The sequence below is a fragment of the Chlamydotis macqueenii genome, chromosome 1, assembly GCF_036417535.1.
Source record: "Chlamydotis macqueenii isolate bChlMac1 chromosome 1, bChlMac1.mat, whole genome shotgun sequence".
Classification (NCBI taxonomy): domain Eukaryota; kingdom Metazoa; phylum Chordata; class Aves; order Otidiformes; family Otididae; genus Chlamydotis; species Chlamydotis macqueenii.
Window position 1 is genome coordinate 88,666,278 of NC_141556.1, and position 24,687 is coordinate 88,690,964.

General features: G+C 47.9%; 1 protein-coding gene across 1 annotated transcript in view; it reads left to right on the forward strand.

Moving 5' to 3' along the window:
• Nucleotides 1-11,107: 11,107 nt before the first annotated feature.
• FSTL1 (follistatin like 1) overlaps nucleotides 11,108-24,687 on the forward strand; it is a 56,923-nt gene continuing 43,343 nt past the window's right edge. The window contains exons 1-2 of the mRNA XM_086760868.1: nucleotides 11,108-11,229; nucleotides 11,330-11,389. Coding sequence (XP_086616994.1) covers nucleotides 11,227-11,229; nucleotides 11,330-11,389 — 63 coding nt within the window. The 5' untranslated portion in view covers nucleotides 11,108-11,226. The remainder of the gene's footprint in view (nucleotides 11,230-11,329; nucleotides 11,390-24,687) is intronic.

Below are 24,687 nucleotides of genomic sequence, written 5' to 3' on the forward strand. Positions count from 1 at the left end.
GTGATAGCCCTGCTTTAGTCTGAACTACATGGCCACCAGGAGCTCTCCCAAGCCAGCGTTCCTGTGATTCTGCAAGACCACCCAAATCCCCAAGGAGGTCCAGCCCTGCAAAGGTGCTCAGATCACATCCCCTTCACTTTGATTGCCAGTTCAGCTCTTTGAACAGCTGCCAAGGAAGCAGTTGCTCGACATTGTTTGCCATCTAACCGGGTGCTTGGAGCATTTACCTAGAGTTGGTGAGGCATGCTGCTAGACTTAGGGGGGTGAAAAGGGAGAGACAAGGAATTTTCCGACACTTTTATTGAAATCACGGAGCTTGCAAGTGAGAATAAGTCAAATTCATCAAGCCAGTTGAAATGAGGTCTGGTCTAGAAGGTAGGGGTCATGAGCTCTAGTCCTGGAAACCAGGCCTGCCTATGTCTTTTGCTTCCCAGAACAGGCTGATAAAATGCAAAATATGGCATTGGGAATAGCATACCTCTGCCCAGACCTCCCTTGTCCTAAGGCAGCCCTTTCTTATGGAGCAGCAGAACCCCATTCCTGCCTGGTTAGGGTGCTGACAGAGGAGTCCTGGCAAATCTTCCTGCATCAATGTAAGATGTGGTTGTATCTGTTTTACATCTCTGCTATAGCTTTATTTGAGTTCCTGCAGCTCAGTTTCTGGAAGGGCCCCTAAGTTTGTGCTGCAGGGAACCTAATTTCATTTCTGCATGGTTCTCATCTAGTGGCTCCTTAACTTTCTCACAAACATGAAATAAGGCATTGCAGACTTTCCTTCTCAAGGCAGATGAGATCACAAGGTTTGGAGAAAATTCAGTGGAAGGCGCCAAGGACCAGAATGGCAAAGTAATGTGAGAATGCAGAAAGGGACTTTGTGGGTTCTTCAGATGGGCCCTCCCGGCTTGGTGACCTCCTCTGCCGCTGCGCTCGATGAGACAGGGAGTCAACAGAGGGGAGCCTGATGCCATGCCAGTAGCTGGTTTCTGTTTGCAGGAAGGGAGTTGCTTGTGTCTGTGCAGTAAGTAGGTGGTCCAGCTTCATACATGTGGTGCCCCCCAGCAGAGAATGATGCTTTGCAGAGAGGGGAAGAGGAATCCAAACAGAAAGCCTCACTTGAGTTTTCCTTCCCTTCCTCCAACACCCTTTGGTAGTCTTCTACAGCAGGGGCAATTTGATCCCCAGACAGGAGGATCTTAAAAAATATGAGTAGATCTTAAGGGTGCAACACAAAGGCCCTTTGTGCTGTACACTGCAGAGTTAATCATCAGTCAATGTTGTCTACCACCAGTCTCTATGTAGCCAATTCCACACAGTGTGATTATACCTCATCAAAGTTAATTTACCAAAGTGTTTAAACGGCTGTAAAGTAGAGTGAGCCTCCTCCCACCACTAGCATCTTTTTCAGCTGCTCCCCTGCTGAAGATGCTTCAGGCTGGGTGGTCCCAGCAACACCCCACAGCATTTTTCAGTCTTGTCAGCAGCCTGGAATATGGTCCTTTCTTCTGAGCTCTTGGCTTCATTTCCCAGCCTAAGTTACAGGAGTCCTGTGGAAAATGATTTGGAGGACAAGAGGCAGCTCTGATAATGGGAAACGTCTGTGAGGGATTGGAACATTGGCTTGTAATCCCCGGACAAAACTGCCTCATTCAGAAAAAGGGGGAGGGGGAAAGCATGCAGAACAAAGATCTTATTTCACTTCATGAAATGAACACGTGATGTTTTCTCTGGAATGCCTTGCTGACAAACGGCCCCAAACTTTCCAGGGACTATGGCTTTTATTTAGGCTCAGACAAGGCCATAAATGGCAGAACAGTATGTAAATTCACAGCTTATGTTAATTTGTCATTTCCAGGCTTGACACTAACTCAGAGCCAGGTCTGCATTTCCTGGGGAGCGAGATTGTGAGAGAGGACTCTAACGCCTCTGCCACAGAGCTTCTGGCCAGATCTTGTGTACATCATGTACAGGTTTGCAGGCTTACAAAGCGTGGCTCCATCCACACCTGCTGTGTCACCTGTCTGTTGAGCATCTCCCACCAAACGGGGACATGGAACCATGATAGGTACCCACAGGAGCCAAAACTGCCAAGCCAGATGTTTTGTCTGGAGCAGATGACCTTAGCTTGCTAAATGGAGGTAGATGTGAAAGTTACTGGAGATCTGGGTTCAGTGGAGATATTTTATTCAGCATTTTGGGCTCTACTAGAGCTATTGCTAAACAGCTGCACCTCTTGCTCTAGGAATTCATGGACACAGACATTCAAACAGAGTTGAAGGTTCAGATCTAGTGAACAAACTTCATTTCTAAAGGTGGGAGTGCTCTAGTGTTAGTCAATGAACTTATGAGTGTCAGTTGTCCAGCTGGGATTTGAGAAGGAGATGCCACACCTCCACCACGAATCTGTCCCCTCCCTCAGTCTTCCCTCCAAATCCATGCTATTCAGCTGGAACCTGCCTGTCCCCCTTTCCAAGCCCTCTGGTGCTTTCATCCTTTCCTTTTGCTTATGGCTTGCTTTCCTCATCTCTTCCAGTCTGTTGTGCTGCCACAAAGATGTCTCACCTCCCTTGCCATCTGAGATAGTTCAGTGGTCTCTGCAGCACTGTACTGGCCCAGAACTCGCCCACCCCACTCTTCCAATTTCTCTTCTCCTGGGACAACTCATCCAGTTTGCAATCACAGCTTCTTACCCACTTTGTGTCCTGTCAGTAACATTTCCAATCCAGAAGCTTTCTCTCACACAGGTTGAAAGTGGTGACCTTTTTCCTTCAGATTTGCTTTGTTTACAGCTGTTTACCCTCTTCCAACACATAACACATCTGGCATAAATCCTGACCTGCTGGCTGCATCAATTAAAGGCCAAAATGTTCAAATATGGATGTCTAAGGTCAGACATTTTCTCAATGCCTGATTTGCAGGTGCTCAGCAACTGCACTTGCCAGCCTCTGTGGTGGAGCTGAGGGTGCTTAACATCTCCTAGGGAATGATAGCTCTGGTTGAAGACAGTCACTGCACCTCTGTATGGGGGAAAACTAAACCCCCTTGGTTTCCACTGCCTAGCCCAGGGCTGGGAGGGGAATATATGATTTCATAGCATTGCTAAGCAATGATAGGAGCTAGTCTCTAGGGTGAGCTATGTTTACTAACACATTGCACATTTTCTTGCTTAACAGCGCAGTTTCTCATTTTATAAGAGTCTCTGAGCTAATGTTTGTATCATTTGATCAGCTGTCCAAAGTTACCTTGCCAACTCCTAAGCTTTCTCATAGACCACCAGAACAGCCATCCCAAATTTGTGTGCATTGCAACAGTCAGTTAAATAAAGCTGTGTGGACCTCTCCTCCTGATCTCGCAGACCCCTGGTGACTCACAGAGCTGCTGTTCCACACCCAAGCCCCACCAATGCAGGCAAGACTCATGCAACTCAAACACATTTTGGGCAGTAAAATTCCTGAACGCTTTCTTGCAAGCATCTCATGCTCAGCCAAGGGCTGGGACAAACAGCTAAGTGCATTTGAGTGTGTTCTGTGCTAGGAGGTTGCCCATCCTTAGAGGATGAGAAATAGCTAGCAAAACTCTTCAGAGCATGGATAGGAGAACTCGGGAACTTCTGTCCTTGGAAACGTAAGCTTGACCAGCACAGTCCATGAGACATTTTTGTACATGTATAACATAAGGGTAAGGAGTAGGCAGGTACGGGAAGCAAGTCTGAGATGCACTCTGACAGTCCTGCAACAGTATTGAGAACCGAGATCTGCTGTGGCAATTGTTTGAATGGGTTGGTGGCATCTTGAGGTGCACTCAGTTTTCATCATCACACAGCTTTGGACAGATTATGCAGGTTAGGAGACATCCCCAGACAGAGCTGCTCTGCGGAGGGGCACCCCAGAAGTCTCTGAGCTCCCATGTGTCATAGATGAGGCACACAAAAGCCTCTACACAAATTCCCCCCACCAGGCTCATTAGCTCTGTGTCCATGCCCTCGCTTCCCAAAACCAGACTGGCTCTGTGTACCCCAACATCTCCTGCAATGCTCATATTAATCCAGGTGCAGCCCAGCCCTGTTTTCTCAGCTGTGGGAGATCTGCCAGACCTTCATTGCCAGCATCCTAAGTTTGAAGAAGCCGATTTCCCTGACCAATCTCTCCCCACCAGCAGAGACTTTTTCAACGTGCTGTGAAGCATCATCCTCCAGTGCCTCTTCCACAGCACCTCCTCTGCCCAGCGCTGGAACAACTCTTCAGCTTTGGCTGCACGTGGTGCTTGAGGGGGGTTCAAATGCTGCAGGGAGGGGAGAAGGGCATGGCTGACAGTGTGGGAAGGGGGCTAATCAGCAAATCCCCTTGAAATGCCCTCTGGCTTTTCTGGCACTTGGATCTCTGACTTGGTAGTCAAGAGCTGTAGGTCTCACAGCCAAACCACAAGTGATGACCTTTGCTTGCTGAAGAGAGGGAACCTGCTTCTGTACAGCAAGATAGCAGGTGTTAGAACCCCTCCAGGGAGTTTTGTTGGGTATTTCAGTCAAATGTTAAGCTTGTTCCTGTGTGACAGCAGTGATTAAGAGGTAAGACGAGTGAGTGGCTTGTGGAACACTTGTGTTTTGTTGCAGGTTGCGATATAATTGATAAATTATAATGGCCTGTGCCTGAGCTCAAGGCATCCTGGTTTGATTTCCTGCTACATTCATGAGCACAAACCCCCTACTGTTTCAGCTAATGGAGAGAGTGCTCTTAATTGTGTGAATTAGGATTTGTCAGTAGCGGACAACCGCTCGCTCCGTAGCAATAGCGTGTTGGGGATGGAGCGCCTGGGCTCATTGCATACAACATGGCAGAGCCAAGTACATCACTGTAGCTCAATGATGCAGAAAGACAAAGTAGCTGAAGTTTCAGCCTGTCACAGGAAGGTCCTGGGTTTGACTCTACACTCTGCCAGAAGCAACTTTAGCAAGTTCTTGGCGAATGTGTTTGCAAAATGAGGGAGATAAAGAGGAAGGACATGGAAAGCAGTGATGATTGTTTCCTCACTTTTGGAGGCGAATAATGTCATATTTAACAGTATGCACTGTAAAGTGCATATGACATTAGCAGGTGTGGAGGCGAGTTGAGACTCCACCTGGAAGTGTATCTCCATAGCAGTATGTACCTGTATGGGCCCATTCAGCTGCCTGTACGACGGATGACTCACCTTAGGCTGATGCCAGACCCAAGGCTTATTTTGCCAGACTCCTACAGTTGCCCGTTGCATTATCAGACCTCTCTGAGGGGCTTTCTGAGGTCAAACTTCAACAAGCTGTGGCAGTAGCACGTAGGCTAGGGTCCCACAAAATGACTGTGGGTACAGGTGCCTTGCTAGTGACTGCCTCGTTTGGATTGAATAAGGTTCTCGCCTGTCTAAGCAGACAAGCCACATCTCCTCTGCACCAGCGTAGATGTGCTGGGCAGTCTCTGTGAACCAATCTCTGACCAACCAGCACTGACGCAGTGGAGGCACACGCCTGGCAGCTGGGACAGCCCTTATTCCACATCAGGGTGGAGAGTGGCCCGATAGGTGCCAGCAGGTGCCACGGGACTGCTTGGGAACCCTGTTTCCCTCATGCCAGCTATCGCTCCAGGTGCGTGAGCTGTGTTCACTGTGGGTAAGGAATGACAGTAATTCTGACAGGACCGTATCCCCAGAGCACAGATAATGGACTTGTCAGCTCTGAGCTGTTTGGCCATGGGCTAGTACTGTGCTAGTGGGTGCTTTCAGGGGGTGGTAGTGACCTGTTTCTGGCTGGGTAGGGCTTCTCTTGTGCGAGTGCTTTTAGTTTGAAGGCTGTAGCGAACTTATAGGACCAAACAAGCCAATTGGATAACTCAGGTTGGAAGGGACCTCAGGAAGTCTCTAGTCCATCCTCATGCTCCACAAAGAGTCTCTTCTCCAGGCTGAACAAGCCCAGTGCCCTCAGCCTCTTTGCAAAGGGCGTGTGCAATAGCAGAGTCACAATCAGGAGCATTTCACTTGTCTGTGCTGCGTCATGGCCTGGCAGCAGCTGGAGTGAACTGGCAGGAGGAACATGCTGAGACAGAAGCATGGTACACTTATTCAGGATAGAGGGAGTGTGTCAACACTGACTTTTTGAGACAGGTTCACCTTTCTTGCACCATGACTTGAATCTGAGTGGAGTCAAGGCTATAAGACAATGGCAAGTTACCCTTGGCCAGGCTGCAGCAAATGCAAAGTCGATATGGTTGCCCAGGCTGGACATGAGTGCAGTTCTGTGCTTTGGATGCTGCTGGTGGGCATCGCTTACCTAGGTTATCACACCTGGGCACTGGGGCTGGATGAAGCCTGTGAGGGAATGAAGCCTTGGGAGCTTGTCTTGGGATAGAAAACCTGAAAGTCTCACCTTGAATAAGGGATATCAAGGGTAAAGTTTAAGGGCCAGGCTGTCAAAGGTGTTTAGGCAGTTTACTGTTCTAGCTAAGGGGATATCCAAAAGCCCATCAAATGTATTAACCATTAGAGAATGTATTTTATAAAAACCACATAGCCTGCTAGTGCCAGACTTGTGTGCCCTTTGGTTAGCAGTAAAACCTGCAAAATAAAGACGTCTGCTCGGGGCAAGGGGTGAGTGGGGCAGGGAAGGGAGAATGTATAGCACTTTACTACATCAAGTCTGAAATAGAGCTTTAAGCAATCATGATTAGTACAAATGCTGCAGCTGGAGTGGGAGAAAGAAATGGGGAAACCACAATAAGAAAGAAAATTACAAGAGCAAGGAAATGAAGTAAAAATGAAAGCTAAAACAACTATGTAACAAAGTGCAGCCTGGAAAGTGATCAAACTACAGGAAAGTGATATGGACTTGAGAAATAACTATGCTGTAAAAAAAGGAGATTTAAGTTATCTGTGTGTCATGTGTGTCCTCACATCATGGCCAATCACAGTTACCTCTTACCTGAGTTTGAATTTTGGTTAGAAAAGTAGCTCCCTGAGTTATTTTCCCTGAGCCAGAGAAGCCTTAGACCTGAGTTAGTTCACTTGGCTGGGTACATATACTAGAGGCACATCCTATTTCAATTTAAGAGTTTGGGTGGTGCCTGCAGGTAGGAAGCTGGGATAATGAAAGTCATCTCGCAGTTCCAAAAATTCAGGGTAAGAAGCTGTCTCCTTAGTTACGCACCATTCACCTACCAGTGCACGTGTGGGGGTTCCCTCCTACTAACCCACTACACCCTGCTCACAGGCTGAGAGTAAGCTCCTCAGGGGAGTGGGCGTGCTCTGGGCTCTGGGCTCATGGGCTTCATGTGAAGTCAGCACCACCACCTCAGGGGAACATCTGGAGAAGGTTGCTGCAGGCCTGAGTTATCACCCAAGGCAGCGAGGTGTCCATGTGCTCCCCGTATGACAAGGCCTGGGGACTCTCACACCAACCTCGTGGTCACCCTAACATTCATTTGGGTCTGATGCCTGCGCCTTTGCTTGTCTAACCCTGCTCTAGGCTTCCCCCTCATGTCTTGCAGTCCTGGCCTGTTTCTGCTGGTAAAGCTCACGTGTCCCTTGGGCCTTTCCTCAGGCACTGGTGCAGAGCTGCAGTCTGGCCCATGAGGAGTCACTGCTCATGTAGCTCAAAATGACATGGATGCCTCCAGTCCCGCACGAGCTGAGCCTTCTCAGCTACAACCTTACACACCTGCTATTCAAAAATTATACCCTGCTTCCCAATTCCACCAAATAATCCTGCTGCAAATTTCTTACTCTTCAGCAGGATACCTTATTTCTCCATCACGAAGGCCACTTGTCAAAAAACTTGGTTTCTTGAATTGTAACCTAAAATGCAGTGCAGGCAGGGCAGTCACAGCCTTCAGTACAATGCTGCAAGCACAGCCCCATCCCTTAGGGCTGGTGTTTCGTATGACCGAGGGGAAAGGAGGAGACGTGGAGGATGTGGGTGGTGGATGGGAGTGAGGTAATATGGAGAGGGTGATATCATGGTATAGCCAGAAGGGCTGGGTAGGGGCTTAAGAAGTAATTTATTGGCACATATTTAGCTTAGTTTCCCTAGGAAATGAGGCTTACACAATCCCTTTGGGTGTATATGTGTGCACATGCTGTAATAAGGGAGAGGCTGTGGCTTCAGAGTGACCCTCATGAGACATCAGAGTCCAGAAGAGTGATGTTGACAGTGCCCCAAGAATGGAGAAAGCTTCAGCTGGAGCCTGCACTTTATTAAACACAGGAGAATGTATCCGCCCATGAGAAGTACACTTACATGAGTCCAGGCTTCATCTGCTCTACTTCTCAGATAATGGCTTGTTACTGAATTTCGGTTGTGTGGCCACTTGGGCATATGTGTGTGTATCGCAAAATATGCAATCCTGTATGTATAACAAAGAGATTGTTTTGGAAGTAGTGGTGTCTGGAAAGTATGCGTCAGCAGAAATGAAATATCGATGTATGTAACAGAATAACATCTTCCCTGTAGGGCAATGATTCCCAATTTCTTTGGCCCACCAGAGCATTGCAACCTTCAAAATTTCAGGCAAGCATCGCTCACCCTTACAATGAAGCTTTTAGCTGAAAGCGTTTTTATGATACTACTTTGGTTGTGTAGCCAGCAATGATGAATTACCATATCCATTATGGCCACAGCTTGAAACCACAACTGTAAATGCATTTACTTTCCCCTTATTCAAGTGCTTCTGATTCAAGCTCCCTGTTATGGGTCCATCGCGAAAGCGCAAAGATTCCCAGCAGATTTATTTCTTATGCACTTGAGTAGTACACACTGCTCCTTTGCAGTTTACAGTTTTAAATGGTGAAAGTCTGGAATAAAAGTGAACAGTTGTGAACAGATATTGTGTATTTGGTTATAAAATGTGTGCCTTTGTACACCGTGTTAAGACTCTGGTGTTTGTGCTGAAAGTGTTATGTGCTGCCTGTGACAGAAGAGATAACACGCCTTTTCCCTGCCTCGATAAGTTTCCTGACACAGGAGACATCCACCCTACCACAACCACCTCCAGCTCTATCACCATCATCATCTTTCCAGCAAAGGGCTGAAGACTCTTCCCCTTAAGTCTACCAGAGATGCTCAGGCCTTGTCTGCACACAAAAGTTTTAGGTGATTTAAGGGGGTAGCTGTACAAATGCCTGTCCCCTCTTGTTGGGCACACTCTCTGATGCTAGCATTAGAGATGCGTTTTGGTTTTCACCTCTACTCATTTCCACATGATAAAAACTAACTTGAGGAAATACACTTTTGTGTACCTGAATGCCAACACAGAATGGAGGATTAATCCTTCACCTTATGTTTCATATTCAGTTCTTTGATGACACAGAAAAGAACTCATGCTTATGGTGACCTATATAATCCAGCACAGCGGCTAATCACACTTACGTGAGGTGACTGCCCATGATATCAGGGCCGGGGCATGGGAGCTGGGAGACCCCCCGCAAGTGGTATGAGTCACTTTTGCCCTCTGGAAATCATAGAACAGTTTGGGAGAGAGCCTCCTCGTGTAGCACTGCTTGCGCAGAGCCGGGCATCAAGAGGACAGAAATCGATGGATCTTTTGAAATGTATTTATCATTTGCTACTCGTCTTTTTTCTTATCGTGGCACTCACATCAGGGTGATTCAGGGTGAGCCTGATCCTATGATGCTTCTGCAAACCAGAGGCCAGCTGAGTTCAGCTGTAACTCTGCCTGCACTATGTCATGAGGCAAGGCAATCAATGACTCCAAAACAAAGAGGTACATTGTGAAAGGTGAGGTTTTTTTTTTATAAAAAAAAGACGATGAAAATCACATTGCTCAGCATCAGTAATGAAATAATTAGACATCTCTTAGGATAGATTTGTAGGGTAGTACCATTCACAGACAGAAGCAGAACTTGCTGGGGAGGATGCTTTATAAATGCAAAATTAGTAACAGTAGACCTAAAACCAAAACAGAATGAGGAAGCAGAGCCTGAAGAAGCACAGAAAAATGGCACAGCTGCCATGAACAGACCAGATGTGGGCTAATTCAGGATAACCCTTCCCCAGAATTTGCTCCTTACAGCAGAATGCTGGAATAATCTTTGGTCTTGGTGAATGATGGGGGGACACATGCCAGCATCTCCCATGGCACCTGCTTGCATTGAGGGCACGAAATAAAGCAGGGCAAGAAGATAGATGGCTTATGGACGTGCTTGGTTACAGAGTGAGATGGGATTTCAAAGCCAGTGGTGTCATTTTTGGTTACAGCCAACCTCAAAACTCCAGGAAAAACCCTTGACAGCTAGTGTCATGGTGTGGCTTGCTGTAACAAGATTTCTGTATGTGCCCAGGACAATCAGTCTCTGTGTTGTCAGATCCTGCCTTCTAGCTACCGGAAGCTTCTGAAATTTAAAGATGAAGAGATTAAACAAGAGGATCACAGCTATTTATACACAAATGAGCACCACCAAGCATTCCAGGTGGGATTTCGGCTTCCTGTGCCTGGCATGACACCCCGACTGCCTGTTCTGCTCAGCCAGCGCCATTTGGATCCTACCCCATATGGGCTTGAACCCTTATTTTTAAACCCCCCTGCATCCCGACACGAATGGCACCTGTAGCCTCAGGGCTGGGGCACGGGGGCAGCAGGGTTGCTACGGCGGAAATCACCTGTTGCCTCAGTTTCCCCTTTTTTTGGTGACAATGTGAGGGGGAGGTGACTACGACCCCCTCGGAGGAGTGCTCTCGGCTGGGATGGCAGGCAGTTGTGCCCTGGCATGGCTGCCCCCGCTGTTCCTGGCCCCCCCACCCAACAATGCAGGGCTCGGGGGGGGGGAGGTCCTCCCCGCACCTATCTTCTGTAAGGCCGGGCGGTGTGCGGCGGCAACCCCCCCGCCCAGGGGCACTCGCTAGGCCAAGAGGCCCGAGCCCCTCCAGGCCTCAGGCAGAGCCGGTCCCCTGGACGCCCCTCAGCCGTCAGCTGCCTCGGAGGGCCGCCGGGGCCCCCCGTGGGGCCCGGCAACGAGCGGGCGGGGGGCCGGCGGGCACCGCCTCCGTCACGGGGGGCCGAGGGGAGAGGGGGCGGCCCCGGGGCGGGAGTAGGCCGTGGGGGTCGGGCCGGGGGGTGGAGCCGCGGGGCTGGCGGGTCGGGGTGAGGGGGAGCCCTCCCCTCCCCTTTCCTTCCCGAACGAGCCGGAGCGGGAGCCGGGGAAGGCGCCTCCGCAACTCCTCCTGCCCCGCCGGTGCCGCCAGCCGCCCGCAGCATGGTGAGCGGGGCCGGCCGGCGGGAAGTTTGGCGGCCCCGGCCCCGGCCCCGCTCACCGCCCCCCTCTCACACCCCCACCACCTCCGCTCCCTCTTTTGCAGATCTGGAAAACTCTCCCGCTGCTCTGCGCCCTGATGGCCGTCGCCCGCCTGCGAGCAGAGGTAGGCGCCGGGCTGGGGGTTGGGGTTGGGAGCGGGGGGGGAGCGAGGGGGTCTCCTTCTGGCGTTTTTCCACCGCCTCCCCTTCCCCGGCGGCATCCCGGAGCGGGAAGGGGGAGCTGCCGGCACCGGGGAAAGTAGCAGCCGGGGCGGGAGGGAAGTTGCGGGGCCGCCGGGCCCCTCTGTGAGGGCGAGGGGGCCAGGTTCTCGCCCGGGCCGGCCCCCCCCCCCCCAGGCTACGGCCGGGCCGGGCGCCCCTGGGCAGCCCCCTTCCTCTCCCTCCCGCTCTTTCTCTCTCTCTCTCTCTTTTTTTTTTAATTCCCTTCTTTCACTGCAATGGATTAAAGCCCCCAACTCGCCCCCTCCCGCCCCAGCTCTGTTGACAGAAAATAAACGGTGCCTGAATTCCCGGTTGCGGCTGCCTCCCTAAAAGTGAGGTCAGAAGCAAAATATTTGATAATTACGGCGGGGGGAAATGTGGAAGTGATTTGAGGAAAATGAACTCAAGCTGGGCTGGGGAAGGAGGCCGAGCCCGCTTTCGGAGGGAAGCGGTCCCGTTCGGGGGGCGGGGGGCGGCTCGTCCTCCCCGCCTGCATTTTTTCTCCCTACATATTTCTCCCAGATGGCGAGCCCCACCCTAGAGCATCGCAGTTTGGCTCCACATTAAAAAAAAAAAAAAAAAGCATAAACACATCTGATTTCCTACAAAGCGGTTCCCTCATTTTTTTTCTGCCTCCCATCCGTGGACTGCGCTGCCCGATTTATGGTAAAAAGGGGGGTTTAGGGTAAAGCCCATCACTTTTGCTCTGTCCCCTAAGCAAAGCTCTTCTGCAACTCCTCACAACTGCCAGCCGCTCGCTGAAGGGACAAACAATGCAAACACCGTCGCACGTGAGGAGCAGAGGTGAGACAGGGCGGTTTGCGAGGCGACGCAAGCTCTAGTCAAGCTAGCTCTAGTCCTGGCTGTCCTGAAAACTGAGGGGAGCAGAACTGAGCTGTAGCATGAGCTAGCACTTCACATCTGCCTCTACATGATAGTATTGTAATATACTTTCTTCCCAAGGCGTGACATACTTATGTAGTCAGCATTTCCACTCATCCCCTCCAACACTGTCTTGAAAAAGCCAGAACAGTTTTATCCATTTTCTTAGGAACCCTAAATAAACCTTAACTGGTTCCAGTCCAGAAACCTCTGTAGGAAGGAAATATACAGCAGTGCATCCATAAAATGAATTATAATAACAGCTAAATAGTGATGGCATCGGTCTGAGTAAAACCTCTTGGAGTCGGTAACTGGGAGAAGCATAGCCAAGATGTGTTTGGCCCTTAATTTTTTTTTATTTCACCAGTGCCACTAAGATTACGTTGATGTGGTCTAAGTGCTAAATCCTTTTTGCCTAACGTACTCTAATGTGGAGTACCTGGGTGGCTTCCCAAGTGTAAGTACTGACATGTCTCTGTGCCTCAGTGTCCCCATCTGCAATCTGAAAGTAAGAAAAATGCACAGCCATCATGTTCAAAACCTGGTTTTAAAGGCCAGTTTATGCTTGAGTGGATAAATTAATAATCTGGCTCTTTTCAGGGGTAATGGTCCAGGTGTCAAACTGGTGAACGTCTTGGTTCAATTCCACTCTAAGTCGAGCAAAACTTAGGAGTGATGAGTGAGGTTTGGATCTTGTTTCAGGGAAAATTTACACTTCAAACAACTTCTGTTTTGGGGTTCAGTTTGATTCCTTGTTGCTGGCAGCTGCTGAGTGGTGACCATCAGTCCACTCACAGGTAGCATCCCACACTCTGTGATATCTCGTCTTTCTTTTTTTTCTACGGAGTGGGTTGTACTTGAAGGTGAGCCGCTTGCATTTCAGAGGTGGCTTTGATGGTTGCCCCTTTCTAAATGATTCTTATTACTGCTCTCCTGCATCATTGGCATTTAGTAAGATTAGTATTGCATTTTCCTGTGTGGTTTTCCCTCTTCCAGATTTTGGAAGTGATAACCTCTCTATTTCTTCTGTTTCTGCTGAAGTTTGCACTTTGTGCCTTTCAGTATGTTCGGAGTATTAACATCAAGCTTTAAGCTTCTAATCCTTTTGTCGGCAAAAATATATCTAAACTGTACCGGGGGTTTTGTACAACACTCATTTCTACAACATTGTTAGGTGCATAATTAGAGTCTTTAAAGAAAGAAAGAAAGAAATCGCTTCAGTAAATGTTCCTGGCATGACTTTGTGCAGACTGGAAAATCTGAGGCATGCCAAAACTTGGGAGCTTTTCTTGGCCCGGTTCAGTAATAGTCACAAGAGCAATAGACGGTGAACTGTACTCCTCAGATGGAAGCCAGCCACCAGCTTCAGACAGCCCTTTTTATCTCTTTCTTCCTGAGTCAGACTCTCAGTGAGGCGGCTGTTCGCCGCCGTATTAAGAGGGACATTACGGAGGTGAAGTTGCTTGTCTTCTCAGCTGGGGCTTTCTGAAGCAGATGGAGTGATTTTTTGAGAAGCATCCATTGCGACAGAGAAAAAGGGAAAAGCTGGAAATGTCTGATGAATGTATTAGAAGTTAATCAGTTGTTCATATCCTGCTGGAGTAAGTTGCCTAGTTAACACTGGAGAGGAGTCCAGTTGCTGTTTGTCCATGAGGTCTGAAGGGTGGTGTGTGGGAGCGCTTCCACTGATGGTACCACTGTAATTGTATCAGCGTTATTATATGTGCCACCGGGATGCTTATTTCTAAATAAGACTGAGGTGGGGTTTTTTTTTGCATTTTAGTTTAAACCTGATTCAGAATCACCAAGAAAGTTATTTCCACCGTGAATTTTAGATATTGGCAAAGAGGCTTAAGCCAACATGAGTGTATTGGTGCGGGCTGTGGACAGAAGTCTTTTCCTGAATCCAGCCTTGCCAAGAGGAGAGGTGGCCCTGGCCCGCCCTCTGCTCCTTGCCAGTTTGCAGGCTGCTCAGATTAATCCCTGGGACCTGTAGCTGTTCTCTTGAACTATCTTTAACCCATTTCTGGCTAAATGAGCCAGCCTTTGGAAAGAGTTATGTAAACTGTTTAATCTGACTTGTCTCATTTTGGCTAAAAAGGGCTAGAGGCTCTCCTCTTGCGAGGCGATCTACTGACAGATCTGATGGGGCTGTAAGCCCCGAGCCATATGGCATCTGGAGGCAGATTTATAACCTTTTCTAATAGCACAGTGTTTGCAGTGTCTACATCTCTTGTAACCCTGGGATTAATTTTTTTCACCCCACCTTTTCCCTCAGTATAATTTTTGTGTTTGAAAAGCTGAAAAGGGATGTTATGGCAGGGAGAAAATACAAAGGTTTTGGCTAAGTTCCGTTTGCTTAACTCACCTGAGTGCTTCCTCTCGATGTGACTTGACTGCTTTCGCACATAGGGGTGGCAACACTTGACCCCTTCCAAGTCCTGTGCCCCTTTTGCCAGCAGAGTGCTGGTGTGCCCTGAGGGAGCTGGAGCTGGGAGTTTAGCTGGTCTTCAGAAATCCTGATGCACTTCCTCCCATTGGGCTGTTCACAGTCTGGCCAGCATTGTCAGCTTGCTTTGGTTAAACTTTTCCCACGTTTTTGCGATGGTGAAGACTAAAAACTGCTGTCTTAATAAATTAAACTGAATAAATTAAAGTTGAGATCCTAATGTAATTGCGTGGCTGTATTTGGTCCAGAAGCTATCATTTTAAGACGGGTTCATTTGCCTTTGAAATTGAGTGATGGAGACTTTGTGGATAGTTCAGTCCTCCTCCTACTGATATTTTGTCCATGGCAGTGGAGAGAAAAGATACCGTGGTGCCAATCACATGGGTAACTCAGGCTGTTTTTTAATACGCACCGGCTTTGTGCAATAAAACCCAGCAATCACATGTAGCCCAATAGTGTAATAAAACTAGCTTGCCAGGTTTAATCTAGCAGGCACATCTTCAGTCTTCAGTGGAAGGAAAAATTGCATCCATTTTTCTCCTTGGGCTGGTTTTGGAGCGATAGGCATCATCCTGCTTGAAATCCTGCCCTTGAGTGCCAGACCAGACATTGCTGGAGTTCCACTTCTAGGCTATAAGCATATTCTAAATAGGAAGGCAGGGAAAACGTGATTCTGTCCTGGGCACACGGCAAAGGCTGTGCAAAGCCTGGTTTTTAAGGCACGTGCTGTGCCATTGGGCAGCTGCTATGCTGGGGATAGTCCCAGGGATCAAAATCTGGGAGATGAACCAAGCGGTTCTGTCTGAGGCACCTCGTGTTGTGCTGAAGTCTCTGGCCAAATGCCCCATGTAGGATCATTTAAACAACCTCCTTGGCTGTTTTGAAGGGACTATAACCTCTGAGCAGCAGCGTGCGTGGTGCGATCTCTGAAGCAGAAGCGATGTCGTGTAGCATGTACGTGTGTGTGGCACCCTGATGCTGCTTCTCAGACCGAGCTGCTGTCAGATCTGAGCTGCTGTCAGATCTGAGCTGCTTTGTGCAAATGTGCTGTAGCTGAGTGAATGACTTTATCTGCCAGAGTGCAAATTCCTTGTCGGTAATTAACAGGGGGCTGCTGCTGGGGGCTGCCTGGGAAGCAGCTGGGCTCCCAGCACAGGAGGAAAGGACTGGCTGAGAGTCTCCTGTTGCATTTTCCAGCTGCTGTTATTGGTACAGCTGCTTACCCATCAGGAGGCACCGGAGCACCTTTGATCTTTCTTGTGTGGTGTTACATGAGCTAGGGAATGTTTCTCTTTGTACAGAAGAGAGTTTTGTCACAAATCTCTGCCAGATGTGTCTTTCCAGGCTTTCCACCTCTCACCAGGCTCTGGTGAGCTGTGGCTGTGTTTTTGCCACATATCCTGTGAGCTAGATGAGATTGCTTCCCAGAAATGCTTTATTTAACTGGGTTGCATCTGTCTTCTCAGGGGGGTTGGCTTCTGCTGTATTACGATGTCGAAGCTAACCTACGAATAAACAGCGTTTCTTTGCAGAGATTTATCCTTCACAGCATTGTCTCGGAGTTTAGCGAAAGAGAAGAGCAGACTGCTGTTACGCTGTGAAGCTTCCTTCCAGAACGGCATCTGGGAGACAGGCCTGGGGTTGTATACATCTCCACTTTCCCAGAAGTTGTAGATTTTGCCACAGGTAGTGTGCTAAGTTAGATGTGAGCTGGTTAGAGCAGGGGCTTATTCGCTTTCAACTATGGGTCTCTGATTGTCATTCCTAGGTATGCAGCAGTAAATAAACAAATGACAGATAAACAGGCCTGGAGGCTTCAGTGCTATCTATATTAAAGGACACATAACTGCAGCACGAGCAGCAACTGCATGATATTTTCTTACTACTTGCTCTGAAGTGTGCTCCAGTTCTGATCTGGGCCGAAGACACCAGTCAGCAGTAATGAGTGACTGTGTCCCTTCCCTTGCTGTACAGACCAGCTACCCAGAAGTGAAGTTTGTAGAAGGTCCTGTGAGATCTTACTACCTGCTCTATGCCTTGGATCTCTTTCTTATTATGCTGTACTGCTCTGTTTTGACATTGGGTCTGTGGTTGCTTGGGGCAGTGTATTCAATGTAGATTGCCTGTGAGAGATGAAGAAAAGCAAGCTAGTGCTTCAGTCTGCTTCTGTGGAATTTATTGAGACACCTGCACCTTGTTTCGGGCACATCAAGAGGTCCATAACCTAGAAACAATTTGGAGGCTTCTCTTGGACCAACACATTTGGAAAGAACGAGGCATTTGCGGGGGATGTTTGGGTGAGGATTTGGTATCTTATTAGCTCAGCTCTAGGTGGATCCCACATTTCCTCTGTTTGATAGCTAAGCAAATATTTTGGCAGAAGAAACTAAACACTACTTGAAGACTGGAATCTGGTTTTTGTATCACAGGGGAGAGAGTGCCAGTTTTCCTATGCTTCTGAGGGAAATACCCAATGCACCAGGAATACCAGAAGGTTGAGAGGAAAGACTTGTTAAAACCCATCTCATTCATCTCTATATGGGCATTGCAGGATGGCTGTCTACAGCGTTTCCCTCGGCTGTACCCTGTCAACTGCTGTCCCAGAGACTGACCTCTAACCTCTTTCTCTAGATACTGTAACACTGTGTAATGAGCCCCATAGTAACCAGCTTTTCTTGTTCCTTTTCCTTTGTCCTTCCCTTATTTCATTCTGCACCTCTGTTACACAGCAGTAAAGCTGTAAGCATATGAATTTGGTTGTTTGTTTTGGTTTTTTTTTTTCTTTTGATTGTGTCTCTGTAGAGGGCCCTGCAATACCAAGAGCAATAAACCAACTTGAAGAAACAATGCAGAGAAACAGATAAAAACATCAAGGCAAAGCAGCTGAGTTTCATTGGTAGGAGGAGAGGATTTGTACACCTTATGCTCCAAGCGTAGAAGGACCAGTTGGATGGCTATTTGTGACCCACTGCTGGTTGCCCCTAGCCAGTACGTGTTCTTTCTGATCCCATCCTTGTTCCTCGCTCAAAGTCCTGAGACAGGATCAAGAGGCCTTGGGAATATGGATACTGGTGGAGCTTTCCATACTTAATCAGCTTTTTCACCACAGTGAACGTTTTCAAAAGATAGTAATAGCTTCAAAGATTGTCTATAGCCAGAAATAACTTATTTGTTTCTCTGTCTGTGAGGAGACTTAAGGAGGTAGTGGAAGGACTTGCTGCAGAGATACCTGTGGCAGGAGTAAGACTTAAGCCTGAAACGGTCTTCTCAAGTCTTTCAAGTCAGGGGAGGGTAGAAGAGGATGTTAAAATCTTGGATAAGAGGGAAGCAAGAGTGGGATGACAGGAGTGGGCTGGCAAAGGTGCCTGCCTCTGATGGAGGGATATACTGGTGAACCTTGTCCTAACACAGGAGCCCGTGGGCAGGTTGTGCCTCCTGCCATCAGAAATGCTTCCCGTGGCCGCTCTTTCCTTGTCGCCCCACAGCCAGGGTGAGGCATTTCAGGATTTGAGCATCAGAGGGCCAGAACAAGGAGTTTCTGTTGATCCGTCGGGCGATGGACAGAAGAGGGAGTGTTCAGCAGGTGCTGGACAGTTGCCAGATTGTGCCATGCTGTCCAGGGATGGTTTTGATGGCAGCGTCTGTTGCCATTTTCCCAAGGATGAACCGATCTGGAGGACGGTGCCTGGAGTGGAGTGACTCCCTTGGTGCTAGAGTGGCCCCTGCTATTTAAGTGCTAGTAATTGTAGCCCGAAGCCAAGAGCTTTCCTTCTGCATGACGTAACTCTTTGCTTATGTACTCCTTGCTGCTCTGGGACTTTCTTTCCCCTCCTGTGTTTTGGCCACTTTTTCATGTTTATGTTTGGGGAAGCTTAAGTATGAGGGATTGGAATTGTTGTCTCATTTCCTATATGTAGGAGGAAGTGATTTCCTTGGGGATTTTTTGCTATGTCTGGATCATTTCGTTGTCTGGGTGAGTAAAATTCCTCAGGGATAACCAAAAAGGTTATGACCCAGCTGTGGTCTGCAGCTCGTGCATTCAGACTCAGGGCTCTGGAAGATTAAGGTGGCAGGGGACCAAGCATTCGCATCGAGGGCATTGCCTTCAGCTTGGCAGAAAAACCGCAGTATTCGTGTCTGAGGACAGCGTGTTTGCTCTGCGTGATGCAAGCTCTGGGGTATTGCAGCCCCAAGATGATGAATGCTGCACAAGTAGTATACGCCTAATCTTCTTCAAGCTGCACTCCCCTTCTCCAGTTGCCCTGTGGATGGATAACGACAAAGTCAGGTTGTGACAGAGGCTCCATTTCTCACGGAGCTCCATTTCTCATGTGCCCAAGGCTGAGGCCCAGACCTGCTGGTGGAGAATGATGTGTAAGGGTAAGGAGGGAGTACTTTTTTTTTTTTTTTTTTAATATTTTATTTTAACTGCCTGATTTATACCCATTCTGCAGTTAAAGAGTGAGCCTTGGCACCTGGGCTTGCTCATGCGCTGAGCTTTGCTCAGTAAGTGGCACGTTGACCGTCCCATGACGAGGGGTGGGCACGTGGCACGTGGTCCCTGGCAAGGAGCATTCCTACGTTTGACCCGCTGCAGGGTGACGGCCGCAGTGTGGCTGGTGGCACACATCAGTGGCTGCTTGCAGTGCCTCCTTGGCACTTGTCTGCTGAGCTACAGATGGGGTGGTGTGACCAGCCCCGCTAGCTGAAAGGAGCACTTTCAGGAAAGTGAGAGGTATGTCCTCAGGCCTTTGTTCACCAAAGAAGTGTACGTGGGAAGACATGCGCATGCTTGCAGGATGATTTCCTGGAGCCCATGTGTTTCGCCAAGGTTTTTAGCGAGGCTAGTGACAAACAGGATAATGGTTTTCAAGATCATTTGGAGTATCCCCCTTTAGAAAAATGGACTGTTTCTTCTACAAGGTGTCGTTGCATGCCCTGGGATCAGTAGCTGCTTGTACAAACCATAGCCATTAGTGCTTGTCAAATCCAGTTTTACGCATCCCTGATAAGTGATGCCCTCTTCCTGTTCTGTGAAAAATGATACCATGCTCTGGAGTATCTTGAAGTCAGTAAGTTTATCTTCTATGAGCAAGTAGACCATTAATCTTTTTATTCTGTCCCACACAGTCCTAATTACGCCCCTGTGTTCAGTGATAGTGAGTTCCTCATCTGTGCAGTTATCTCTACCTTGTACACGTAGGCAGTTTGTGGGGCCCCTCAGCTCTGTGCTTAGCCTACCTCTTTTAATCTCCGTGTAGCTCCCTTCCTCCTGTCAAAGCAGACCATTTTTCCCTGACTGCCTAAAGAAACAGAGCTTTGTGTGATCTTATTCTCTGTTTGTTGATATTTCCTCCTCAAATAATTTCTAAACCCAACAGCCAGTCTCAGTCATGTTTAGCGAAGCATATTAATTTCCTACAAGATACTATGTTCCCTTAAGTTTTGTAGAAAAAAAAAAAAAAAGCCAAAAATAAAATAAAAAGAAAACCAAAAACAAAACCAAAAAACACCAAACCACTGTGGTGCAGTAGTGACTGCCCTACCTGAGGGAAAAGCTCCAGTGAGAGATCAGCTTTTACTACAGACCAGAAAAATATTTTATGAGTATTCCCATTTGATCGTAGTTCATACCTTCGTAGCCTCCAAATGCCATCAGCCTTAAGATAGGAACCTGTGGGAAGCAGCTTGTAGAACTAGCTTGTTGCTCAGCTTCGCACTTCATGGTTCACCCTTCCCTCTTTGGCGCTCATTGCTGTGTGCGGTCCCCTAGGAGGGAGTCGTGAAGGAAACTGAGCCAAAGTGTGCTTAATCACGGGGCACAATACATGAGTTTTTTTTACCCCTCATGTGCATGTACACACATGTGCACACAGCCACCTTACTCAGCCCTGCTAGAGTAACTTGCTGTTGAGTCCTGCAACCAAGACCTGGGATGGGGAAGTAAAGGGGAGCGCAGCAAAATTCACAATAGATGCAGATTATTTGGGGATTTCAGATTCTACTGGGTGAGTTTTAAATGTTGCTGTGGTATATGAATAGCCTGAAACTGCATGGTGTCAGTGCAGTGCCTGGGCCACTCCTAACTTTGTGCACGTGAAAACCGAAAGAACAGCTGGACGTTAAGATGTCCTCACAAATCACTGCCAAGCTCTTCTGCAGCGCAGCAACACACGTCCAGATGCCGGGGTGAGTTAGGCTATCCTGGCTGCACATACAAGATCAGTGGTAAATCAGCATTACACAGAGACAACTGTTGGAGTTGTTTTTTGGTTTTTTTTCCAGATTTGTGTTTATTTGCTGTGGGGCTTTGTCAGGGGACTCTGAGCATATGTAGTTCGAACAACTTCAGAGCCGGTAGGTATCAAGAACATGCAAACAGATTCTTCTCTCCAGACCTATTTACTCTCACTCTTAGCATCATGCCATGGTTTGTATGTAGGCTTTGGGCAAGGCACCTAATTCCTTTAAGTTGCGGTGATCACGTCTGTAAAATAAGGGTGATGATGGTGCTGTGCCTGTCAGCAGGGTTTATGAAGCTGAATGCACTCCTGTTAAGAAAAGCTTAAAAGCTCTTATGTAGAAGGTGCAGCGGGCACTATAGAGTTGTCCCTGACAACAACAGTGGGGAAAATGGAGATAAAATGTGGACCACAATTGCTATAGGATACAACAATTTATTGCCAGGCAGTAAAGGTGTGCAAAATGGCTTGTACAGGTCACATTTAAGGAGTGAGCTGATGGCCCACAGGTGGGAAGGAAGAGGTGGTTGAATATTTTTTGGAGCCAGAGAGGGAGAGGAAGGGCATAAGGTGGGAGAGCTGGGGTGTCTGGCAGTGGGGATTGTATTTCTGGAATGTTTTTGCTCTTGGAGGACAGCAGCAAGCATCTCTCCAGCCGTTTGCAGCTCAGAGGAGACAAACTGGAGATGTGCCGTAAGGGGAGCACTTGACATTATGGCGATGTGGATTTCCCTGTGAGCTATGCGTTGTAGTTAAGTAGGGAATCCTACACAGGGCATAGCTGCTTGCTTTCCATGACAGGTCTGCCAAAGGTTGACAAGGGAGAGAAGATGGGTTAGCGATTTCCATTGGTTGTCATGGTAACTAATGGAAATTACTTTTTTTTTGTCTGTCTGTAGTTTATGAAGATGTTTGTTAAAACAACTAGGAAACATTCTCTCTGTAGCTCTCTCTCTCTTTTAAAAAACATTGGAACTGCTGACTTCTGGTGCTAAAAAGTACATTGTTACCAGCGTTTTTCTAGTGTTTCTAGAGTTTTTTCAGTGTTGTAAAGTACGTACTGGGCATGAGCATCTGCAGTAGGCAGGTGCAGGGCAATTCTGTATGCTGAGCCTCTTCCCACGCCAAGACCTTTGCAAGGCAGCTTCGTGAATGTTTTCTCACCAAGAGGCCTAAAAATAGGTGCCCAAGATCAAAGGTAGCCCGAGTGTTTTCCATGTAAATGGTAAGCAGAGGATTAGCCACTCTGAAAAAGTTCAAACTGGATGAAAGTCGGGTGATAACACCAATTTATCAGCCAATGAGTTGTCAGGCTTACTGACATAATGATGGTAAAGATCTCAGAGAATTCCAGATTAGAGGTGTGGATAAAACACCAGGTATTATTATGGCTATTTGATGTAAACATCAGCATGTTTCGTCACTGAAAATATGGCTATCTACCAACTCCACTGACACTATAAGGTGCTATTTTTCCCATAGATTAGGAGATACTGAGGCCAGAAAGAGCTCTTATGCTTTATTTCTTCTGCCCTCCTGCATAATACAGCCCATATATCCAGCTCTTTGATTCATTCCATTTGCTCTGGACTCTAAAGCGTGTCTTAAAAAACATCTAGTCTTGATTAAGTCATTACAACAAATGGAAAATACCACTGTGTTTGGTATGTTGCTGCGGTGGTTAATTACCCACACACTGTTACACTGCATTTCTGCCTTGCATTTGGCTAGTTTTGATCTCCGGATGCTGAATCTTGAATTTAATCTGCTAAACAGAAGAGGCCTTTAGTGCCACGCATCTATTCTCCACTGTTGTAACTGTGGTTTGCGACAAGGACCGCTCCCAGTCTTGCCTTTGGCAAACTAAACAGCCTGAGCATCTCGGGCCGTCCCCTGGTAAGGTACGTCTCCTAACCCCTTGCTCAGTACTGGGTCTCCATGCATTGCAGTCCTCTTTCCCAGTCTATTAGTGCTCCTTCACCGCGTGATGACAGGGCATCCCCATGTTCTGTTACTGGGAGTCTGTACAGCCTTGGGCAATAGAAACTGTAAAAAGAAGAAAGGCACAAACAGTATAAGCTCTAATTTAATATTAGTGAGTTATATGCATTAACCCACACACCGTCAGGAAGCATAGCTGGTGAGGTTTTCACAATAGGTGTCTTCCCACAGTAAGCAAATGCGCTGCTGCCATTACCAACTAAAGCCTTGGTTTTGAGTTTCCTGTAATACACACTTAAGTTAAAGCTCAATATTTAGGGGCTTCTCAACCCTCTTGACCCCATAGGTGAGATTTGACTGGGCTGGGGGCTGGAGGGGTGCATGCTCAGTGCAGCTTATGCCCTGTAGTAGACAACGGGCCGTGTCGCAGCACTGTGGCCAGCAAGAGCCTTTCTACTGGCAGGCAGCTTCATTGAGCCCTGCTAGACCTCGTATGCTCCCCAACCAGTGCCCCACATGAGGTGTCTCTGCTGTCACATGGCCCTTTACACCAGACCAGTCGGCTGACAGGCTCGTGGGCCAGTTTGAGTGCACAAGCTCCCGGGGTGGGGAGTGCAGCTAACACAGTCTGCTAATGCGTTAGGCACAGTAGCGAAGAAGTGGATGGTCTCTTGCCTGCCTACACTTAAAGTATCTAAATGGAGCCGGGATGGTTTGCAGAACTGGAGCCTGAGAGCTGTTAAAGGCTGCACTACTGGTATTGATGGGCCTGTCTCCATGCACTGTGAAGTCCCATGGGAGCTCTAGCACATACTGCTGGTGCTGTGATTGCTATTCCTTTTCTTATGGCAGAGACTGGTGGATGAACTAAGCTTTGACATGAGAGAGAGCTCTCTGATGTCAGAGGCTGGGTCTGTCTCTAGCTGTGACTGTTTTACACGCAGGTGTCCATCCTGGGGCTGAGGTAGGGCACAAAGAGCACGCAGGCTGCCTCCTCTCTAAACAACTCAAGCCGTCACCAGTGAATCTGAGCCCCAGTGGATACTGTTAGAGAGGTGGAGGCTAAGTCAGCTCTTGCTGTTCACTCCACCCTTCTCAAACAATCCATTTCTAACCAAATAACAATACAAGAATTTTTTTTTCCAAGAGCAAATCTTGCTTACTTGGTGTCTCAGGGGCATAAACTCTCTTCCGAGATGTGTTTGTACAGAGCTTGTCACAGACTGGGTTGGATCTTGACTTGGACCTAGCTTCTGTACTAAAAATCCATAATAAGGATTGAGGGGTTATTAAAATACCCCTTTCTTCTTTTTCTTTCCATTTACAACATATTTTTAAAATATGGATGTCTGGGGATTTTCCCTTCTCTCAGAGAAAGTAGAAAGCTCTCTGCGTTTCTTGTTCTTGGATCCCTTCCAGTTCACACCTCGGGAAGACCAAGTGTGCTGGGCTGAAGGTTTGTGCTTTCATAGCTTTAAGGCATCTTCCTGCAAGGCAGCCTTAACTGGGTAGCAGAATCGTTCAAATAAAGAAAGCTCGTGCACTTTTTCTGTAGGCAAGCTGGTTGGAAGTCCTTCCTTTGGTCACTGGCGAGAGGCGAGAGGAGGTCGTTCCCTCTCCTGAGGCATTGTTCTCACCCTCTGTTCTGCCACAACTCAAAACCCATTTTTTAATAAAAGTCTAGCAA